General features: G+C 40.0%; 2 protein-coding genes across 4 annotated transcripts in view; one reads left to right on the plus strand and one right to left on the minus strand.

Moving 5' to 3' along the window:
- Positions 1-16,091, minus strand: part of KDM3A (lysine demethylase 3A) — a 64,048-nt gene extending 47,957 nt beyond the window's left edge. For all 3 annotated transcript variants that reach the window (XM_080686503.1, XM_080686502.1, XM_080686501.1), the window contains exons 1-5: positions 15,931-16,091; positions 15,234-15,440; positions 8,181-8,336; positions 6,632-6,742; positions 628-730 (exon numbers count right to left, since the gene is read on the minus strand). In XM_080686503.1, coding sequence (XP_080542629.1) covers positions 628-730; positions 6,632-6,742; positions 8,181-8,336; positions 15,234-15,410 — 547 coding nt within the window. In that variant the 5' untranslated portion in view covers positions 15,411-15,440; positions 15,931-16,091. The remainder of the gene's footprint in view (positions 1-627; positions 731-6,631; positions 6,743-8,180; positions 8,337-15,233; positions 15,441-15,930) is intronic.
- Positions 12,449-12,829, plus strand: LOC308256196 (nuclear transport factor 2-like; the record flags this gene model as incomplete). Its single annotated transcript, XM_080684263.1, has 1 exon — positions 12,449-12,829. The coding sequence occupies one exon, from the start codon at positions 12,449-12,451 to the stop codon at positions 12,827-12,829; it is 381 nt and encodes a 126-aa protein (XP_080540389.1).
- Positions 16,092-22,069: the final 5,978 nt, after the last annotated feature.

Here is a 22,069-nt window from a genome sequence, read left to right on the forward strand (position 1 = left end):
CAAAAATTCAGGAACCCCAACAGAACTGCTAAGTCTGATAAAAAAGACTTTGATTGTGCCTGATCAGCATGGCTCAGTAGTTGAGTGTTGACCTATGAACCAGGAGGTCACGGTTTGATTCCCGGTCAGTTCACATACCTGGGTAGCGGGCTTGATCCCCAGTGTGGGGCGTGCAGGAGGCAGCCTATCAATGATTCACTCTCATCAAAGATGTTTCTCTCTCTCCCTCTTCCTTCCTCTCTGAAATCAATTTAAAAAATGTATATTTAAAAAAGAATGATTGTAAAACTGACCAAGAAACTTAGTAACAGTAAATGGGAAGCTCAGGATTACAAATTAATGTTTCCTTAATTTAATTTAATATCAAATCTCATGTCTAAATATAGCTGAACTTTTAAGATATCTAGTTTACTTTTATAGTTTTCACATAATCCCTGAACGGTCCAAATTTCAGAGGCTTTAGAATATATTACAGAATACAAAGTCCTTCAATCATCTAGTTGCATGGGAGAAAGCAGCATAAGAATTTCTAAATTAGAAACTGCAATGAAAGAAGGAGTGAAAAGGGCTAAAACATAGCTTTTCTTAGAAGTTAATCATTGATCAACTCATGAACTATCCACATACCTTGTAAAAGATGGCTTTCATCCAAATGTTTCACAATCAAAGCTTGAAATTCTTTACTGACATCATGGTTATCCATAAGGGAAAGTCGAAGACGGTTTACATCCTGAGAAATGGAGGATCATTACATTTTTAAGGTAACAAGAAGAGTTGTTGAAATGCCAGTGGATATTTCAATCAGTTTAATCAGAGAGGTTAAAGTATTGTCAATTAGCCATTTGATGGCATCAATGAACCAAACAGGTCATAGCAGGAAACCAAATGAGCACAGGTCTAAGGCAGACTGAAGAGAAGTCACCCCAAGATAAGAGCAAGACAAACACTAAGAGTGGCTCAAAGCATAATTTAAAATAAGACATAACTTTGGTTATGGGAAACATAATAAGCAAACAAATGAACAGGTGAATCCATGTCCAAAACACCAGGGCAAAAAGACACAGAAACAGAGATCCATACTGTCAGCTCACTGACATTGCTGTTTTTATTTTTTAACAAATCATTTCACACAGAATCATTTAACCTAACTAGAATTCCAAATGCATTCTTCAATAGTAAAGGGGTGGAGGGTGATGATGACAAAATTTTAATGAACAGCCTAAATCTTCAGTGAGCCAGTTTTGAAACACTAAATTCTTCACAGTGGTTCTATTTTGGGCACTATTCCAGTCTTCTGGCTTTGTGCATACACTCAGTTATGATAAATGTATACAGAAACTGTCGATAGGAATAAACTGCCAACCCAAACTATATTGCACAGAAGCCCTTCCAGTATCAGGTTGTCATGCTTTTCTGCCACTGTGAAATGGCCAAAAATAAGTGATCCATTTCTCCCATTAGAAAAGATAACTAGTCTTTTAGAGGCCATCCTGGGAAAATTTAAGTAACATTAGACTTAACTAGAGTCTTCATAAGAGCTCAACATTAATTACCAGAATGTGTCACCTGTGAGGGTTTTTTTTCCCTCATGCTACTGCAATTTCAAAAAACCTAAGTGTGTTCCTACTACTATGAGACAAAACAGCACAATAATGGGGAAAGCCACAAAAGGCTCTTAAATAAGTTAAAATAATTCTACTCAGTTTAGGAGAGTTTTAGGCTCATCAGAAGTGCCAGAGAGTTGACCTGGACACTTTATCTTTTTTCTTAACCACAGATAACTGAACCAAATTCAATCCAAAAGGCAGACCTTAAGTTTCAATAACAACCTTTATTTATTTATTTTTAAAATAAATCTTTATTCAGATTATTACAATTATTTCTCCTTTTTCCCCCCATAGCTCCCCTCCACCCATTTCCCACCCCACCTTCTGCCCTTACCTCCCCCCCACTGTCCTCATCCATAGGTGTATGATTTTTCTCCATTCTCTTCATGAACCCCCCATACCCCTTTCCCCCTGAGAATTATCAGTCCACTCCCTTTCTATGCCCCTGATTCTATTATATTCACCAGATTATTCTGTTCCTCAGGTTTTTAATTCACTTGATTTTTAGGTTCGCTTGTTGATAGATGTGTATTTGTTGTTCATAATTTTTCTCTTTACTTTTTTCTTCTTCATCTTCTTTAAGAATACCTTTCAGCATTTCATATAATACTGGTTTGGTGGTGATGAACTCCTTCAGCTTTTTCTTATCTGTGAAGCTCTTTATCTGCCCTTCAATTCTGAATGATAGCTTTGCTGGGTAGAGTAATCTTGGTTGTAGGTTCTTGCTATTCATCACATTGAAAATTTCTTGCCACTCCCGTCTGGCCTGCATAGTTTCTGTTGAGAAATCAGCTGACAGTCGTATGGGTGCTCCCTTGTAGGTAATTAACTGTTTTTCTCTTGCTGCTTTTAATATTCTCTGTCTTTTGCTCTTGGCATTTTAATTATGATGTGTCTTGGTGTGGTCCTCTTTGGATTCCTTTTGTTTGGGGTTCTGTGCGCTTCCTGGACTTGTAAGTCTATTTCTTTCACCAGGTGGGGGAAGTTTTCTGTCATTATTTCTTCAAATAGGTTTTCAGTATCTTGCTCTCTCTCTTCTTCTGGCACCCCCATAATTCTGATGTTGGTACGCTTGAAGTTGTCCCAGAGTCTTCTTATACTATCTTCAACTTTTTGGATTTGTTTTTTTGCTTTTTGCTTTTTCGGTTGAGTGTTTTTTGCTTCTTTGTATTTCAATTCTTTGACTTGATTTTTGTGTTCCTCTAGTCTGTTTTTGGGTCTCTGTATAATATTTTTTATTTCAGTCAGTGTATGTTTAATTTCTAGTTGGTCCTTTTTCATATCTTCGAGGGTCTCGTTATATTTATCGGCCTTTTCTAGGATATTCTTAAAAAGTCTTATAACCGTGGTTTTGAATTCTATATCCAGTCGTTTGTTTTCCTCCATTTCTTTCGTTTGTGATCTGATTCTTTGACGCCGCATTTTCACTGCTTCCCTGAGTTGGTAAGGTAGATTTGTGTGCTAGGTTTCCAATATGGCCCAGTGGGTCTGCTTCCCCAGTTAACCTGAGGTGGACACTCTTGGTGCACCCTTTTGTGGACTGTGTGTACAGCCTTGTTGTAATTAAGTCTTTATTGTTGTTGGTATCACTGGGAAGAATTGACCTCCGGGCCAGTTGGCTGTAAGGATCTGCTGTGTCTATGCTGGGAGAAGTTCGGTGCTGGAGACAGCCTTATAGGATTAGACTTGCCAAATTGCAATAGCCTCTGTGCTCAGCTTGGATGGGGTGGAGTCTCAGTCTTGGCTTCCTGTCAGCCTTGCCCTTGTGCGCATGTGCGCTTTCAGTCCTCCGCCTTCCCCAGCTCGAGTCTCCGCCTGAGAGTCCAGACTCCCCCCACAAGAGCGTGGGTCCCCAGGGGCTCGCCTGGAACTGGGGTTCACTGCAGTCAGAACTGGGGCTCAGTGCCGTCAGGAGCCTCTGACTCCCTTCCACTAGGGAAAGCCTGTGGCAACCTCCGCAGCCTTTGTGCGCACTGGCACGCACGCGCGTGCGCACTTTCAGTCCTCCGCCTTCCCCAGCTCCCGAGTCTCCGCCCGAGAGTCCAGACTCCCCCCACAAGAGCGTGGGTCCCCAGGGGCTCGCCTGGAACTGGGGTCCAGTGCAGTCAGAACTGGGGCTCAGTGCAGTCAGGAGCCTCTGACTCCCTTCCACTAGGGAAAGCCTGTGGCAACCTCCGCAGCCTTTGTGCGCACTGGCCCGCGTGCGCCTTCAGACTTCTGCCTTTCCCAGCTCGAGTCTCCGCCCGAGAGTCCAGACTCCCCCCGTAAGAGCGTGGGTCCCCAGGGGTTCGCCCGGAACTGGGGTTCAGTGCAGTCAGAACTGGGGTTCAGTGCGGTCGGAGGCTTCCTTCCCCCTTCCGCCAGAGAAAGTCAGCCAGGCTCCCAGCCGCCCTTCCTCTCTGCGCGCACAAAGCCCCTTTGCCGTACCTCCAATTCTCTGTGAGGTTTTCTCTTTCCTTCTAGTTGTAGAATTTTCACTCAGCCAGCTTTCCTGTGGTTCTGGATGGTGTCCGTTCTGTCTTTTAGTTGTAGTTTTGAAATTGTTGTGCGAGGCAGCAGTTTAGGTGTTTACCTATGCTGCCATCTTGGTTTCTCCTCAATAACAACCTTTACATAGACTAAATGATTTTCAGGTTCTCTGTGCATTACTTATTCAAGCATCATACTGTGGTAATCACATCCCCCAACCTAGAGTTTCACACAGTAGAAGCCTGATGTGACCATATCTACAAGGGAATGCCCTGAAGCACCAAACTTTGACAACTGTTGTCATCAATATAAGTCAAGAGCACATCACAGTCTCTCTCAATTAATGTTATATAAAACAGCATTCACACTGATGGCCACAGTACATCTCCCTGAGAACAAATAAACTTGCTATAGAGATTTTTCTTTTTCAATCTCAACAGACAAAATTATGAATTCTATTTAACTGAAAAACTTGAACACCTGCAAGATATAAAACAGAACTGTCCAGGAGAAAAAAATGCTAACAAGTAAAATATACTCTATCACTACGTAAAGCAAGATATATCAACAGCCCCTCCTATATGTTCCTCAGTCCTTAAGAGCAAGTCATTCTTTCTTTTAAGGCAGGAAAAATATCAAGATGCCTTATCTAATATACGAAGGTAACTGGCACCTGAAGTTAAGTAAAAGCATCTCCCCGTTCCACTTACTTAAACATTATAAAATAAGCGAGTGAACCTTGTTTTCACTCACTTCTAAGATGTGGAAGTAAAAGTGAGACTTGAGTAGAGGAAAAAGGCAGTGTTCTGGGTTTTCCAATTCAGGGCCAGCAATAGCAATGCCCATTGGCCCTAGATAGCCTTTAAGCAAAAAAAACAACAGGGTGAATTGTTCTACAGGTCACTGAATAGAAGTAAAGGGGATTATTAAGCTTCATAAGTGACATCTAAAAGATGAATGTTATTATAAGACCATTATTCCCAAGGTAATGATCTGTGGAGATAAATTAATCTGTGTGTTCTCCTCCTCCTAACATTTTCGTAATAAAGAAAACAATCACATATGAAGAAGATCCAGGAGCCTAAATGTTGTGAAGAAAAAGGTGGGAATTTTACAAGCTAATTGGAAAGCACACACACACTCACATTCACATTCGGTTCTCATCATTCATGGTAGTTATGTTCTATTAAGTCACCACAAACACTGAATTAGTGAATACTGAACCACTGCTCCTAGGGGAAAGATAGGGTTAGGTTCTTTCAAGCCTCTGGTCACAACATTTCCATCAACTGATCAATATATAACTTCGTTTTATGTATGTTTCTGTTGTAAGATACATTATTTAGTATATATTACTGCATTATTAGCCTTGAACTCAAGACCAACAGCTTATTTAACACATGTATCTTCTCCCTAAGGCAAATCACAACCTTCCTGTATTTAGCAACACTAGACAAAACTTTAGCACTTTTTTTTTTTTTTTTAATTCTCACCTGAGGATATGTTTCTTGATTTCAGTGAAAGAAAGGAAGGGACAGAGATTAAAAAAAATAATAATAATAACAACATCCAGGTGAGAGAGAAATACTGATCAGGATCAAACCTGCAACCCTTTGGTATACAGGATGGTGCTCCAACCAACTGTGCCACCTGACCAGGGCCAGCATTACTTTTGAGGGCCATTTTAAACAGTGAAATCATCAACAAAAAGCACCAACATTCAGCACAAAGTATGTCTAGAAAATACTTTTTTACAATACAAGAGATGAAACAAGAAGGCAGAATGCCACCTTATTTGACTTCAGCTGAGAACATGTGTCAGACAACTCAAATTTTTTGTCACTCTGGACATGTCTGTGAAAGCACCAAAGCACTAATTTTGGGGTTACAAATATATTTTAGCAAACAGGCAAATTCACAAATATAGAATCCATAGCTAATGAGGGCTAACATATATGTATATATAGATATATGTACACATAGAATGATAGTCAATCTTTTAAAAATTATTGTCCTATCGCCTAGGTATTTATACACACACACACACACACACACCATTAATTGTAGTACCTTTGTCCTTCCAATTTCATACAGTCGGCACCAACCCAATGACTATCACTGAGGGATAATGCCTAACAATTATCTGTTGATGGGATGGGTTCTTTTCTCTGTTGAGATACCTGAATTCGCCTTAGCTGGTTTGGCTGTGTAGTTAAGAGCGTCAGCTGGCAGACCAAAGGGTCTCAGGCTTGATTCCCGGTCAAGGGCACGTATCTCAGTTTCAGGCTCGATTCCCAGCCCCAGTTGGGGCATGTACAGAAGGCAACCAATCAATGTATCTCTCTCACATCAATGTTTCTCTCTCTTTCTCTCTGTCGCCCCTCCCTTCCACTCTCTCTAAAAAAAAATCAATGGAAAAAATACCCTCACTTAGGATTAACAACAACAAAAAGATACCTGAATTAGAGCAATCAACGTCAGTATTTTAGTTCTCATGTTCAAAGACAATTTTATAAATTCTGTTTTTAGCGTTTAATATTGTTTCTGTGTTATACCTGTATAGGCTTCAAAAGGTCTTTAGAAAGAAATATTCTCTGTTGATCTCCTAGAAAGCGAATAGAAGTTATGGATCCCAAACCAGCTTTGTCCAACAGAGGTTTGTATACCTAAAACAAAACAAAAGAAAATATTTGGGCATCATAACTGCTGTCAGCATAATTCTGAAATTGGGGACTGGTAATATTGCACACATGCAGGAAGAGAGAAAGTCATTAAGTTTTTTATTCACTGCAAGTATCTCGTTAACAACTATTTATGCAACCACAACAAGAGCACACAATTTTTATCCAATCAATAATTTAAACCACATACACATTTGGGAGTTATTAACATACAAGTCTGGGCCCAGAGACACATGGCTTCCCCAAATTTTATGCAAAAAATTATGTGTACATATATTTTCCTAGAGAGACAGGACCATATTTTTAGCAAATTCTTAATAGTTGGGAGGGAAAAAAATTAAAAAGCAAAAGAGCAAAATACAACTTTAACCAAAATCTTGCATCTCTCAAAAATCTCTAAAAGCTGTTCTGACTCATGGGCAAACCTTCAATTTGACAGCACAGCACACAAGGCCCTTCACAATCTAGTCAGCCTTTCAGTCATCCTCCGAGTCTTTTCAACTACCCAAATCTGCCCCTTCCACCTCATGCCCCAGCTCATGTCTCATAAAACCTCAAATGGCCTCTCCAAACATAGTGATAACTCTTTTCCTCTAATTTAATGATGTGGAAATGGCACACTCAATATCCTGACTGTATCTTTAGAGCCAAAGAATATTATGACCCAGGGGGAAACTTAGAGGCCATGAGATCAAAACTGGAAACCCTTCCAGGAGCCAGGCAATAGCCATTATTCAGTTCTAGCCAACTGTTGTGATAAAGAACTGCCACAAGGCTGCAGTTTTGCCATATCTTATAGTTTTTTCAAAAGAAACTGGAAATCTAGATTTTTAAGTGAATACTCCATATTCTTTTTTTATTTTTTTAATGTTTTTACTGATTTTTAGAGAGAGAGAGGGAGACAGAGAAATAGAGACATCAATGAGAAACATCAATTGGCTGCCTCCTGCATACCCCATACTGGGGATCAAGCCCACAACCTGGCATGTGCCCTGACCAAGAATTGAACCAGTGACCTCCTGGTTCACAGGTCAAGGGTAAACTACTCCACTCCACATTCTTATAAGTAGACAGCTAATTTACATTTTCTTAAAACACTGTGAGGGTCAAATCAAACAGATCTGTATGTCTGTGCATGTCTACTAGTTCCCGACCTCTGAGCTTTGACATTCCCCACATTACTTCCATTCCTAGTTTTCAAGTGAAGAAAGTAAGGCCCAAGAAAGTTAAGGGCCCAGAGCTCCTAGCAGGACTAACAGAAGATCCAGGGTGCTTTTATGACTCATCTACATTGACATATGTTTGTGGTATTATTTTCCAGAGGGCTGAATATAGTTATCACATATATATTTTTCTTGTTTCACTCATAATGGATGAAATGCCCTTTTTTCATTGAGTTCAATAAGCTCAAATTTTTACTCACAATCGCAGGCCACTGTATAATTCGTTCAGAAATTTCAGGACACTTTCGTTCCGCCAAAACCAAATTATGCTCTACTAAAAATGCTCTCCTCAGAAGGCCGTAGACTTCTATCCATCTTCTCTTCCTCCAAGATTCCCCATCAAACTCCACACACACCTAGATAAATAAAATGAGGAAAAAGTAGATTTGATTAACAAAAATAAACAGGAAAAAATGCTCAAGTTGAATTATACACTTTTTATTCTACTCAAATATCTGAATGTACTGTTCCCCTTTCCTGCTCTTCTCTTCACACAATAAACTATCCAGACATGGATCAAGCTCTGGCTCCCAAACCACTTTGGGAAGCAGAAATCATGGGCTTTGAGGGCCAGTCTCTGCCCCCCAAAGTTACCTCTCAGAAGCCCACAAAGCACAGAACCCCCGCGTAGAAGGTTCTTACATATGTTAATTAGACACCAGAGCTTAGAGAATTAAAGATAAATTTAAAAGAAGTACTAATTGCTTGGCACTGTAACTCTATGTTGACATTGTGAGCTTAAGATGACTCCCCATGACCACAATCCACCACTTGCTTTTGAATTCCCCTGGTATCAGTAGGATTTAGCACAAGGCCTAATAGATGGCACAGCCTCAGAAATCTCTTTCAATTGAATAAGCTGGGAAATTTACTCTAGCATCTAAGACTATTTTGTTAACTAGACAAACAAGTAATTGATAAATGACCCCAGAGTTTTCCAGAACTACCTCTAGCTTCTTATATGAAAGTTAAACTACAATGGAAATACCATTTTCCAAGTAATTGTGAAAATTTCTGCCTCAGACCTGCAAAGTATGTTTTAACCTAAAGCTAAAACCCTTACAATTTGTATAAATATTTTAAGACATAAAAGAACTCACTCCAAAAGTGGGTCTCTCACCCAGAAAAAGAAACATTCACAAACCTTTAATTTGATATAAATATATCAAAACACCCTAGCTTATTTATTAACCCATTATGAACATGCTATCCCTTAATCTAAACTTTTTAAAATGGGTTGGGGATTTTTTTGTATATTAATTTACATACAATAGACTTCCTCAATATTTGGTGTAATAGTCACTATTTCTATTTGACTTAAAATTCTTCCTCTTACTAAAAAGGCCTTTCATTTTTTATTTCAAGTAATTAGTTAATAATTCTATAGCACTGTTCATAATTTTATAGGCAATATCTCCCTTTTTAACTTTTAACTTAAAAAAAGTTTAGATAACTTCATTTATCTGTCAGAACCAAATTTAAAAATCCTTTTCTCAAAGAAGTCCAAGAGAGGCTTCCTTGCTAACTGTACTCAAAACACTGTACTTTCTCTTCCCAGCACTTACCCACATTTTGAATTATTTATTTGTGGTTACCTGATTGACATGTTATAAATTCCAATAGGCCAAAGTCTGTATCAGCTTTTACTTACCACTGTGTTTCACTGGTATCAGTCCCAAGTCACTATTCAAAGACTTCTTGAATAAATTTCTCTCTGAATTAGGCTCTTACCTTCTGTTTCTCTCACCCATTTAGAAGGGAGGAAGTTCCTAACTGACATACCGTTAGTCCTGATCCCAAACCTTCTCCAGTTTTATGGTTATCAATGAAATTGAAGACCTAACCCAACCCCCATTCCCCAACAACAAAATGTGCATCCCTAACTTCCCAAGCAACTTTCCCCAAGAAGCTGCATATCTTCTTCATATGGCAGGCTTTTAACTTTGTAGTTATTAGAGAATAAGTGCAAATATGTGAATACTTATTATGTGACAAGGCTCCATGGACTCTCTTTGGTTCTACATATTCCATCCATCACTATAACCAACCAAATGATCCTTTCACAGAGGTGGTCAGACTGCCCATCTTCCTTTATTTCTATTTCCCTAGCCACAGAATCCAGCTCTTCTGATATCTCCTCTTCTGACCCATATCACATCAACCTCAAACCCAAGCTAGTTTTGGATGACAGTTTTCCCATCACAATGGTACAAATTTCAGAAACATAGAGCTCTGGTTTGAATCCCAGCTATACTGAATTTTTCTTAGAATGAATTTAGGAGCATAAAATAAAATGCATAGGATTACAAAGGAAACCAATTAACCTACACCCCAGGTTAAGAACCCTTGCTTAGAGCAGATTTTTGTGTATGACCTGCTGCTCTCCCATACTGCTGGCAGTATTGGAATAAATGCTTATATGATTTAAACAAACAAACCTTGCTTAAATCAAAGCTCTCTGAATCATGTTTTTGCTAGTTTAAAAATGAAAGTACTAACACCTACCCCTCACTGCATTGCTAGGTAGATTTTAAAGACAATGTGTATAAAGTATAGGGCAAGGAGACGAGGTAGTTTGAAGACCCCTCTGGTAATTCAAATCTTAATTTATCTTAATTAATCTTAACGCCTTCAGTTAGGAATGGAGGAGAGAGGATCTTCAATATGATTATCTAACATATATTCAGCAAAAAAAAAGTAAAGAAGATCTTAAAGGGATTCACAAAATTTAAGGAATATCACAATTCTTATTAGATTGCTATCTATAAAGCTTACCATTAACCCTCAACCAAAATTTAGACAGGGTCACTCTTTACATCCTAATTTTTGAATGATTTGAAAATTAAGTTTAGTTCCTTTAGTTCCTTAAAAAATAAGGATATTTTATATCCTTAAAAATAATTTAGTTTATGACTTTGGAAGTATTAGGTTGCATTGGTCAAAAATTCACATTAACTCTGGTTTGAAAAAAAGATGACTTAAAAATATATATATATATATAATGGTGTGGGGGGAGTGTGGTTACAGAGGGTTCAGTGGGGGTGGAAGAGACATCTGTAATGCTTTCAACAATAAAGAGAAGTTAATATATATGTGTGTGTATTTGTGTATAAATGTGTGTATTTATATACATATAAAATGAACCCAACAGATTGTGAGCTTTCTTCAACATTCTTTCAAAAGTTTCCTATTAAAACCACATATGTCTTTTATTTGTGTCTGAGGATTGAGTTATATATACATCGCCCTGCCTCCAAAACACCTCTTCTGCATAAATTAATATGAAATGACATACCAGTAAGAATTCAAATCCAGGGGGAACGGAAGTGTCTGGATCAAGCTCCTACAAGCTGACAGATGTAACTAGTTTTCGTTCCAAATTGTGTTATTTCCTCCATGTTCCCTTGGTGTAACTACAAAAATGTTATTTATGCTGATTCCAAAGGCCAAAAAGAGGTCTATTAATTATAATTCTCAACCTATTATTTCCAATATTGCTATTCCAGATAAAGACAATGTCACTGCTTCATTGTTAGATTATTTCTCTAAACTGCTTTTCCATGTAGAGATAATAATTTTATGATTCCTTCATTTACTCATTCAAATATTTTGACAAACACTACATGCCCAAGCAGTGTTCTAGGTACTAAGGATATAAAGGCCAGTAAAATAAAGTGTTCTAACTTCACTCTACCTGAATATTAAAATCTAATGTTTAAGATCTGGAGACAAACTTGGGCAAGTTATTTAACTTCTTTAAGAGTTAATTTCTAACACTAAAATAATGTGGCTTTACCGTCTAGAATACTTGTAAGGGTTAAATAAAGTAGTATTTGCCATATAATAAGCATTTAACATTATTGAATCTTCACCTGAACTTATTTGTAATGAACTAGTTACATTGTATCTGAGTAAGTGACTTTGTTACAAAGTCTCTCTCAAGGTAAAACAATGTTACTAAGCCTTGACCACAATAATATCATCCTAACTAAGCAAATCATAGACAAACCTGTACTTCTACTAATACTAAAAAGTTGGGACAGTGCTTGAATTTCATTCATTCATATTCATTTCAGGCCCCAGTCCCACCCCAGACCTCAAAATGAAATATCCCTAAACCCAGGCGTAAGTAAGGATGGTCAGTGACTTAGTTTAATTCCTGCCTACATATCACCAAGTACAATTCCATTCTATTGTTTTAAAATTCTATGTTTTTAAACTTGGCTCTAAACTTAAGCCAATTATTTCATCTTCTATCAACTAAGGAAGGTAGCAATAAGTCATAATTAGCATAAAGACATCAACTAGATTTGTATCTTACATGAGACTCGGTTGTAAGGTCTGCAGGTAAAGCAAAAATCCAATATAAGTAAAAATTGTTCTTGAATTAAAATTCCCTGCTGTCGGCCACCACTGCCGCCATGGTGCCAGCCCCTCGGGTTTCAACGAGGCTGGGTGACGCTCCAGAATGGGAGACAAGCCAATTTGGGAGCAGATTGGATCCAGCTTCATTCAACATTACCACCAGCTATTTGATAATGACAGAACCCAACTAGGCGCAATTTACATTGATGCATCATGCCTTACGTGGGAAGGACAGCAATTCCAGGGGAAAGCTGCCATTGTGGAGAAATTGTCTAGCCTTCTGTTCCAGAAAATCCAGCACAGCATCACAGCACAGGACCACCAGCCCACGCCAGATAGCTGCATCCTCAGCATGGCTGTGGGCCAGCTTAAGGCTGAAGACCCCATCATGGGGTTCCACCAAATGTTCCTATTGAAGAACATCAATGATGCTTGGGTTTGCACCAATGACATGTTCAGGCTTGCCCTGCACAACTTTGGCTGACCTCCTCCCAGCCAGGCACTCATGCTGTTTCCTCCTCCCTCCTCTTCCAGATACTATTCACACTCCTCCAGATGCTCCAAATATCATACACAAATGAGCAGGACTGAGGTGGGAGCGGGTGCAGTGCGCTGCTGCTACCTAGGTATTGTGCATGATGTTTGGACACTAGACTAGTTACATCTGACAGGAGAAGTTTGTGTTGTACCAGCGCATGCCTTGGAAAGACTTAAGTAACGCAAAAGGTTGTCTTTTTTTTTTTTAATCTACTGACAAGTTGCTCTAGTAACCCAAAGAAATGAAGGAGAAAGCAGCTGCCTCACCATCCAGATAATGATTTGTTCAGATGTTTCAATGCCTCATGATACAATAAAACCACAAAAATTTTAACAAATAAATAAATAAATAAATAAAATTCCCTGCTGTCTCCAGGTTAGGCACCTTAGTTCAGTGGAAAACACACACAGCATAAACTAGATTCAAATCCTCCTCCCTCCATCACTTAGTAACTCATTATGAAAGTCTAGACAAGACTCCTTTTCCTAATTCTATTTCCTCATTCTGAAAATGAAGATATTACCACCACCTCAAAGGTTGGAGGGTAGGGAGATGTGGAGATTTAAAAGTATACTCATAAAGGACCCTCCTAGATTGCCTTCCCAACCCAACAGGTACTCAAACACCCAAACACCTAGTCTCTCATCATCTTTAGAAAGAACTAAAAACTATAAAGTTTAAATAAAATTTGTGTCCATTCAAATCACAGGTAAACAAATGCACATGAGAAAGTTTTATTTGGCAGGTGAAATAAACCACAACTATGACTGAAATCTAGTACATAAAGCCCATTTTATGGAGAAATACTATTAGCTTAAAGCCAATGGGTTGACCATCTCTGCACCTCACTACATTAGTTCTGTAACATCAAAACCTGGTTTGCTAGGAGTGAAACAGAGGAGAAAATCAGGGAGTATGATAATTAAGAGGGTGAGCTCAGAAGGCAAAACTTCCTGGTTTAGATCACAGGCTGTCAACTCCTAGGTGTGTGACCCTAGGCAAGATACTTAATCTCCCCCAGCCCCAGAATTTTTATTTATAAAATGGAGCAGTATCAGTACCTACTTCCAAAGAACTGCTGTAAGGGCTAAATAAAATCATGGCTATGAAGTGCTCAGCATGATTCCTGGCACGTGGTTAAATGCTCACTGGTCACTCCTCCTTTTCAACATGAGACAAGTCTCACTACATAAACTTTAAAATATATATAACCACACACCCTTTTCCCACAACCCTTTGCAGAGTAATTCAGGTTTGGGCATGCATGGTCACCTTGAGAGTATTCAAATGAACGGTTTCAGAAACCAAAACATAGTCAACTGTCAATGCTAAAACTCGCTTCCCTTGTTTGAGCAGTTTCAAGAACCAGCAGAGATAATGACCATGATACTGAAATACACATTACCCAAGTTTAGAAATACCTTCTGTTCTGACAGTGCTTCTTCCTTCACATCATCATCACTTTGGAGTCTTTGTTAGGGACCTTTTTTCAGTTATTTTTGCACAAAGGAGTCTTTGTTGGTGCAAAGTATTCACACCAATACTTCTATTAGGGAGTACAATCAGAATTCATCGCTTTTTGAAAAGATCTAAATGATAACAGTTCTGAGTGTTGTGTTCTGATGAAAAACCCCTGGCCGCACTTGTCAACTCATCTCCTTCCCCTAAACACCAAGGTGGAATATTTCTAAACCATTCCTCCAACACACCATTATCAGGGACAGCTAGCTCCACCCACCCCTCCATATATGGTCTCTCCCACACCCACACGCAGGCTAATCAGCACAACCAGGAACCCGCTCCTCCCCGGATCCACCATATATGGACAGATACCCACCCTCATATGCATAATAGAACCAAGCTCCTCCACACACACACACACACACACACACACACACTCTCACACGCACACTTCTCATTTATAACAGGACTAAAAGTTTAAGGAGTTGGGTGAAGAAATTAAGAGGAACAAATAAACAAGCAAAAACCCAATGAAAGCACCTCCAAACACTAGCTTTAAATTCTTAATTCCAAACGTCACCCACTAGCCAACTTCATACTAACAACAACACTCCCCCTCCGGAGAAATATTCGCACAGCCCTAATGGGGCCCAGCGCTGGCAACGCCGAAACATGTCTGGACAACCCTAAAACCCATGTTCAGACACCAGCAACTGTAGGCGAAACAGACCTCGGCTCCACAAAGCCATTTCAAACTTTTAAGGTCTCGTTTTCTGCACCTTCCGATGCCAACTTTCTGATCGCCCTTTCCACAAAAGGGCAGCGGGGTGCTGGCCGTCTCGAGACGGGGGTAGCTACGAAACGTCCGACCGCAGAGGCCCAGTCTTACCTTCAGATCCTTCTTGGTGACGTCCGTGTGGGAGACGGCGCGGATGGTCCCGGAGAGCCAGGGCCACTCGGCGACGCGCCCCACGTCCCAGCCGTCGTGGCCGCCGTCGGCTGCGGACAGACTGAGGAATCGCTTCCCCACCAGCACTGGCCAACTTTCTGCGAGCGTGAGCACCATGGTTTCCACGCCTGCAGGAAGGGCTCCTCCCTGCAAAAGCACAAAAACAAAATGCAATGGGGGCGGCAGGTGGTAGGGGGTCGGTGAGAGACGGGCGGGGACGGCGGGAGGGGTCCTAACCCCCGCTTGGAGGGCCAGACCCCAGGCGGCGGCGGAGCGAAGGAGGACCCCCTCACCCCATCGCCCCAACCGCACCCTCTCCGCCCCCCCATCCCTCCCCCACAGCAAACACGGGCCCAAGCGCCGCGTGACCCTCGTTCTCCCAAGTTTCGCTTTTCTAAAACGTTAAACCTCAACGCAAAGAGAGTATGGGGAGAAATACTGGCGGCTTAAGTGGGTCTTTTAAAGTGATCGTCCCTCTCCCAGAAAGGAAAAGGCCCCGATGCCGAGAGCCTGTCCCAGCCGGCCGAGTCCCCCACGGTTCCGCACTTGCCCCGCCCCGACACCCCGCTTCCCCCGGGTGCCCCTCGCCCCCGCCCGCGGCGCACGGGCGGCAGGGCCGCGGGGTCGGCCCCCTCACCTTTCTCCCTCTGCTCCTCGCAGCCGAGGCCGCGGCACCCTCACCCCGCCTCCCTGAGTCACCCGCGGCCGCCGCTGTTTCCAACCAGCCAGCCGACTCCGGCTCTGACTTGGTTCAAGAGCTCTCACAAGACACGCACTGCCTCCCCGGCCCGCCCCCTCGGAGCCGCTGCCGCCGCTGATTGGCTCAGCCCGTGGAGCTGAGTGAGGCTCGTGGGGACAGAGCCGGTCGCTATTGGCCCGCATGGCCGGGGCGGGGCGAGAGGAAAAAACAATTCCTTGGCTGCCTCCTCCCTCTGCCCTCCCCCTTCCGACTCCCGGACGACCCCCATTAGGTTAAAGTACACACAACGTAAGCGAGAGATCCCTCCGCCACAGCCATTCTTCTTAGTTGTTGCCTCACGGAACGCAAAAAAGTCCAGCGAAATCGGTTATCAACTTTAGGGCCCAGAGGAACATTGCAGTGGTGCACAGCTAAGATCGAATGGCGAACCCGGGCTATAAGCGCCTATTGTATGTGCTCCTCAAGTGCACAGGCTGTCGACCAAAGGTGGGCTTTCTACTTGGCGGAAGAATCTCACAGGAAAGGGGTGAAGGCGGTGCAGAGCCGGTGGGGGAGGAAAGAGACGGGAACGTGCGGTTTCAGGCGTACTCAACTAGAGGGTGGAGCGACAGTGCTCTGGGGGCTCCTGCGCAGGCGCCTCGCGGAGCAGAGGCCGGAGCTGGGGCTGCTGGGCGAAATGGCCGCCGGAGGCGCAGGCGCACGTGGTGCTCATCATGGAATGTCTAAAGTCCGCCATTTTGAAAGAAAAATGAAGAAAGGCCTGGAGTCACTAGGAAATGACCTTCCTTAAATCTAGAGCAAAGGAGGCCATTCAGTACAATGCAGAATGGGATTTTTTTTTTTAATGTAAAGGAAGAATGAAAAGATATTCTGAGACTTACAAGTTGAAAGACTAAGACCGTAAGTTATGAAGCGACTGTGACTTTGAAGGACAAAGGAGGTGAGAAGTGATTGTGTGATTTGGAAGTTTTTTGGTTGAATGAAGAAATAAAATGAAGGAATTGAAGATCCCTTTTTTATAAAAGCTGGTACTTGACATGGCATCCCATTTAATCCTTAAACTAATGAGTGAAGAACTTACGAAGTGTGAAAACTGAGAATCAGAAAAACTTTGGAAATGTATTCAGAGATTATAGATGCAAGTTAACTCTAGGTATTGCTTTTAAACGTATATGTTCAGAATGGTTTTATATTCGTTTTTTTAACAAAGAACAAACACTGAAGAATTAAATTGGATTTATAATTTGCAGACCATTCAAAAGGAAGATAGGGAGCAAAGACAACCTATACAGTCCAACACAAGTAAAAAAAATGGAAACAAGAAAAGGAAAATAAAAGTATGGTAAATAGAAGAAAATAAAATTAGAGGAATAAGTCCAAGCATTATTTGCAATAAATATAAATTGGTTAATTTTACTCATAAGTTAAAAGACAATGGATTAAAAAACAATCAGCTACAAATTAACTCCAAGCAAACTCCAACAGCACAGAAAACTTGAAAATTTTGGGTTAAAATATTTTCTAACCAAATGATAATAAAAAGAAAGCAATATCGTGATATTAACATAATTGAAAACAAAAGCATCTAAAGAGAAAATAATTGTATTAATAAAGGATAAAGTCCATGAAGCTAACTCTTGAACTATTGTGACCCTGAAAACATAGCCTAGCCTAAGCTAAGACTAAACTATTAGAACTATGAGGAAATTTTGACAATATGTAGTCAGAGTAGAAAATATAAATATATCTATCCCAGAAATAGGCACATCAGATAGATTTTTAAAATAAATGAGAGTAGCCTTAACCAGTTTGGCTCAGTGGATAGAGCGCCAGCCTGCGGACTGAAGGGTCCCAAGTTCGATTCTGGTCAAGGGATTGTACCTTAGTTGCGTGCACATCCCCAGGAGTGGGTGTGCAGGAGGCAGCTGATCGATGTTTCTAACTATCCCTCTCCCTTCCTCTCTGTAAAAAATCAATAAAATATATTTTTAAAAATAAAATAAGTGAGAGTATGGAGACCTTAGATTACATAATTATTCATTTGAAAAAAAGTCGCTAGGGACAAATTCTACCAAACTTCACGGAACATATAATTCCTATGTTATATTCATGGTTCCAGAATTTAGGAAAGATGTGAAGATACCCAATGCATTTTATAAAACTTGCAAAACTCTTACCAAATCTGAACTAGGAAAATACAAAAAAAGGACAACTATATTTCAATGACTCTTAGGAATTAAGATGGAAAATTCTTATATAAAATATCAGCAAATTAAACCTAGCAGTATATTTTTAAAGCAATCACCATGATTAAGATTATCATATGAATACAGGGATACTTCAAGATTAGAAAATTACTATAATTTACCACAACAGCTTAAAATAGAAAAATATGATCATTTTAGTAGAGGCTAAAAAGAGCATGCAATTATATTGAACATTGAGCTACCTAAGAAACATGCCCTTGACCAGAATTGAACTTGGGATCCTTTAGCCCAAGGGCTGAACCTAAATCCACTGAGCCAAACTGGCTAAGTTCATATGTTACTTTTGAAATTTAAAGTTAATACTAAAATCCTATGAATGAAATAAACTACACTAACACTCAAGAGCATTCAAAACAATTTACTAGAACTAATATAAGAGCCAAGAAAGTGGTACAATAAAAGATCAACAAACAAAAGTCAAAAGAATTTCTATTCCATAACTTCAATTAGAGCACCTATTAAATGTTAAAAAAATGTTAAAAATAGAAAAAAGAAACCATTTATGATCATAAAACTACAGAAACTACCTAAGAAAAAAACCATATAATAAAATGTATATGAAGAATACTATAAGACTTTACTGACAGGCATAAAAGAAATTTTTTTAAAATATATTTTATTGATATTTCACAGAGAGGAAGGGAGAGGGATATAGAGCTAGAAACATCGATGAGAGAGAAACATCGATCAGCTGCGTCCTGCACACCTCCCACTGGGGATGTGCCCGCAACCAACGTACATGCCCTTGACCGGAATCGAACCCGGGACCCTTCAGTCCGCAGGCTGACGCTCTATCCACTGAGCCAAACCGGTTTCGGCATAAAAGAAAATTTTAAAATTCTGTCTCCTTATAAAAAATATCATTTCTGCCGAAACCGGTTTGGCTCAGTGGATAAAGCGTCAGCCTGCGGACTGAAAGATCCCAGGTTCAATTCCGGTAAAGGGCGCGTACCTTGGTTGCGGGCACATCCCCAGTGGGAGGTGTGCAGGAGGCAGCTGGTCGATGTTTCTAACTCTCTATCCCTCTCCCTTCCTCTCTGTAAAATATCAATAAAATATATTTTAAAAAAATATATCATTTCTTCTCAAATTAAACTACAATTTCAATGAGTGAAAAATCAAAATATAAATATATAAATAGGTAAGAGAATACAGGATTATGTATACATAAAAAGTTTATGATGAACACACCATTTGAATAATAAACTATTCAGTATATACTATGGGGTCTATTGGTTATCTCTTAGGGGAAAAATAACCAAGTAAGATCCCTACATCAACATTCACAATAATAAGTTATGGGTGGATTGAAGAATTAAATATAAACTATCTGGTAAAATACTTTAAGGTTCCTTTCCCCTTTCCTTCCTCTTTCGCTTTCCCTTCCTCTTCCTGAGCATTTCAGTCCTAAAGCCATTAGGAGTACAGAGCAGAATAGGTTTTCATCAGGAGATGCTGCCTGGCATGGAATGTTTGAGCTCAAAAAAGGAGTAGTAGCCTGGCATGGAGAGTCAGAGCCCAAGTGAGGTAAGAAGGGCATCTGTGAATGGCAACTGCCTACTGTGGTATGTTAGAGATGGACCAGAGTGAAGACACTGCCCACATGGGAGGTATGGGAGGAAGCCTGGCATCGGGTATATGAGCTTGAGGAGTATGAGGAGAGTATTCATGCAGGGACCAACAGAGGACACTGAAAAGACCAAGATAGATCTTAAAAGCAGAAGGAGAATTAGGAGAGAGGTGCATCCTAGAAACAAAGCAGCAGAGAATTTCAATTTGGAGAACCATACGGAGAGGTCAAAGGATACATTGAGGTCAGCAGATAGAGGACTGAGCAGTAGGATATTGACTCTTCCAACAAACATATGTTAGTCTGAAGGTATCACCAGAGCTCATTTATACTGGATAGTAAAAACTGTTATCCAAGCTCCAGCATATATGTTCTAGTCAAAATCCTGCCACTGAGTTTCCTTTTATCACAAGAGACCTCAGAAGTTTCCAAAGTCTTTAAGAAAGTTAGCAACTAGAAATTTGGAATAATTTTGGATCTTTGATTCCTCAACTGCAAAACAATTCGAATACAATATTTTCTGTCTAAATCTGCTTCCCTTAAACAGCACAAAATGGTGTGAAAATTTAAATGTCTTACACTATTTCTGTTAATGCTGTGCACCTGTGACAATGAAGCAAGCAGAGCATCGGTTTCTTGCTTCTTTTTCTTTGTACACTTTTTCTGTTGAAAGTAATTAACATCCAGAAAAAGCATAGATCTTAAGTGAACAGTTTCATCAGTTTTATAAGAACGTACATCCCCAAAATCCACACCCATAAAAAGACATAGAACAGGGCCCTAGCCGGTTTTGTTCAGTGGATAGAGCATCAGTCCACGGACTGAAGGGTCCCGGGTTTGATTCTGGTCAAGTGCACATACCTCAGTTTCAGGTTTGATAACTGGCCCTGGTCAGGGCAACCAATCGATGTGACTCTCGCACATGGATGTTTCTCTCTCTGTGTCTCTCCCCAACCCCTCCACTCTATCTAAAAATCAATGGAAAAATATCTGCAGGTGAGGACAAACAAAAAAGATATAGAACAGGGATCAGCCATAACCCACAGGCCAAATCTGGCCCAGCACCTAATTTTCTTCAGCCTATGAAGGATGGTTTTTACATTTTTTAATGTTTGAAAAGAAACGCAGAAGAATAATATTTCGTGACTATAAAAATTATACAAAATTCAAATTTCAGTGCCTATAAATAAAATTAGAACACAGCTACACCCGTTTATGTTTTATCTCTGGATAATTTCATATTACAATGGTAAAGTTGAGTAGCTATAACAGGGATAGTATGTCTCTCAAAGCCTAAAATATTTACTCTCCATCCTCTTACAGAAAAGGTTTGCCAAACCCTGGTAGAGAACCTTCCATCATGCCTGAATGTTCCTGCTTCTTTCTAGTTAATACCATTACCCACAGTAATCTTTTTTTCCATTTCTATCACCATAAATTGGCTTTGCCTGCTCTTGCATTTTATTTAAATGACATAATACAGGTTTTACTCTTTTGTATTTAGTTTCCTTTACTCAGCATGTTTTCAAGATTCATCTGTGTGATTATATCTTAAAGATATTTATTCCCTTTCATTGCTAGGTAGTATTCCATTGCCTAAATGTGCCATAGTTTGTATATCTATGCTCTGTTGATGGATACCTGAACTGTTTTTCAATTCTTGACTATTATGAATAATATAATTATGAATATATTTGAATTTGTCTACTATCTTAGTGTTTGATTTGTTTGTCTTATTTTGTCTATATTTTTAACATTTTAACTCTTTTGCTAGTTTTCATTCCTTTCTATAAAGCCAGATTTCTATACAATTTAATTTCCCTTCAGTTTATTAAACTTTTAAAAGTGGATTAACAATTTATTTAGTAATTAGATGGCATAAACACCAATAAAAGGAATAACCTGATAATGCTCAATGAGCAATTCTGCCCATTGATAACACTAAGCCAAGACTTTGATATTTGTATTACAGTTGTAATACAAATAAATGATATAATAATTAATTAATAATATACATATATAAGGCTGATATGCAAAGTGTCCCCTCAGGAGTTCAACCGGGAGACCAGGAGTTCGAATGCTTGCTGACCACCAGGGGGGAGCACAGAACAAAGGAAGGCTCTGGCCGGCAGCCAGAAGGACCAAATTGGTCCTGATCGCCGGCTAGGCCTACAGGCCTTACCAGAGCATGAATTTCATGCACCGGGCCTCTAGTACAAGAATAAACTCTTGTTTCACA

This window comes from Plecotus auritus (genome assembly GCF_963455305.1).
Source record: "Plecotus auritus genome assembly, chromosome: 8".
NCBI lineage: Eukaryota > Metazoa > Chordata > Mammalia > Chiroptera > Vespertilionidae > Plecotus > Plecotus auritus.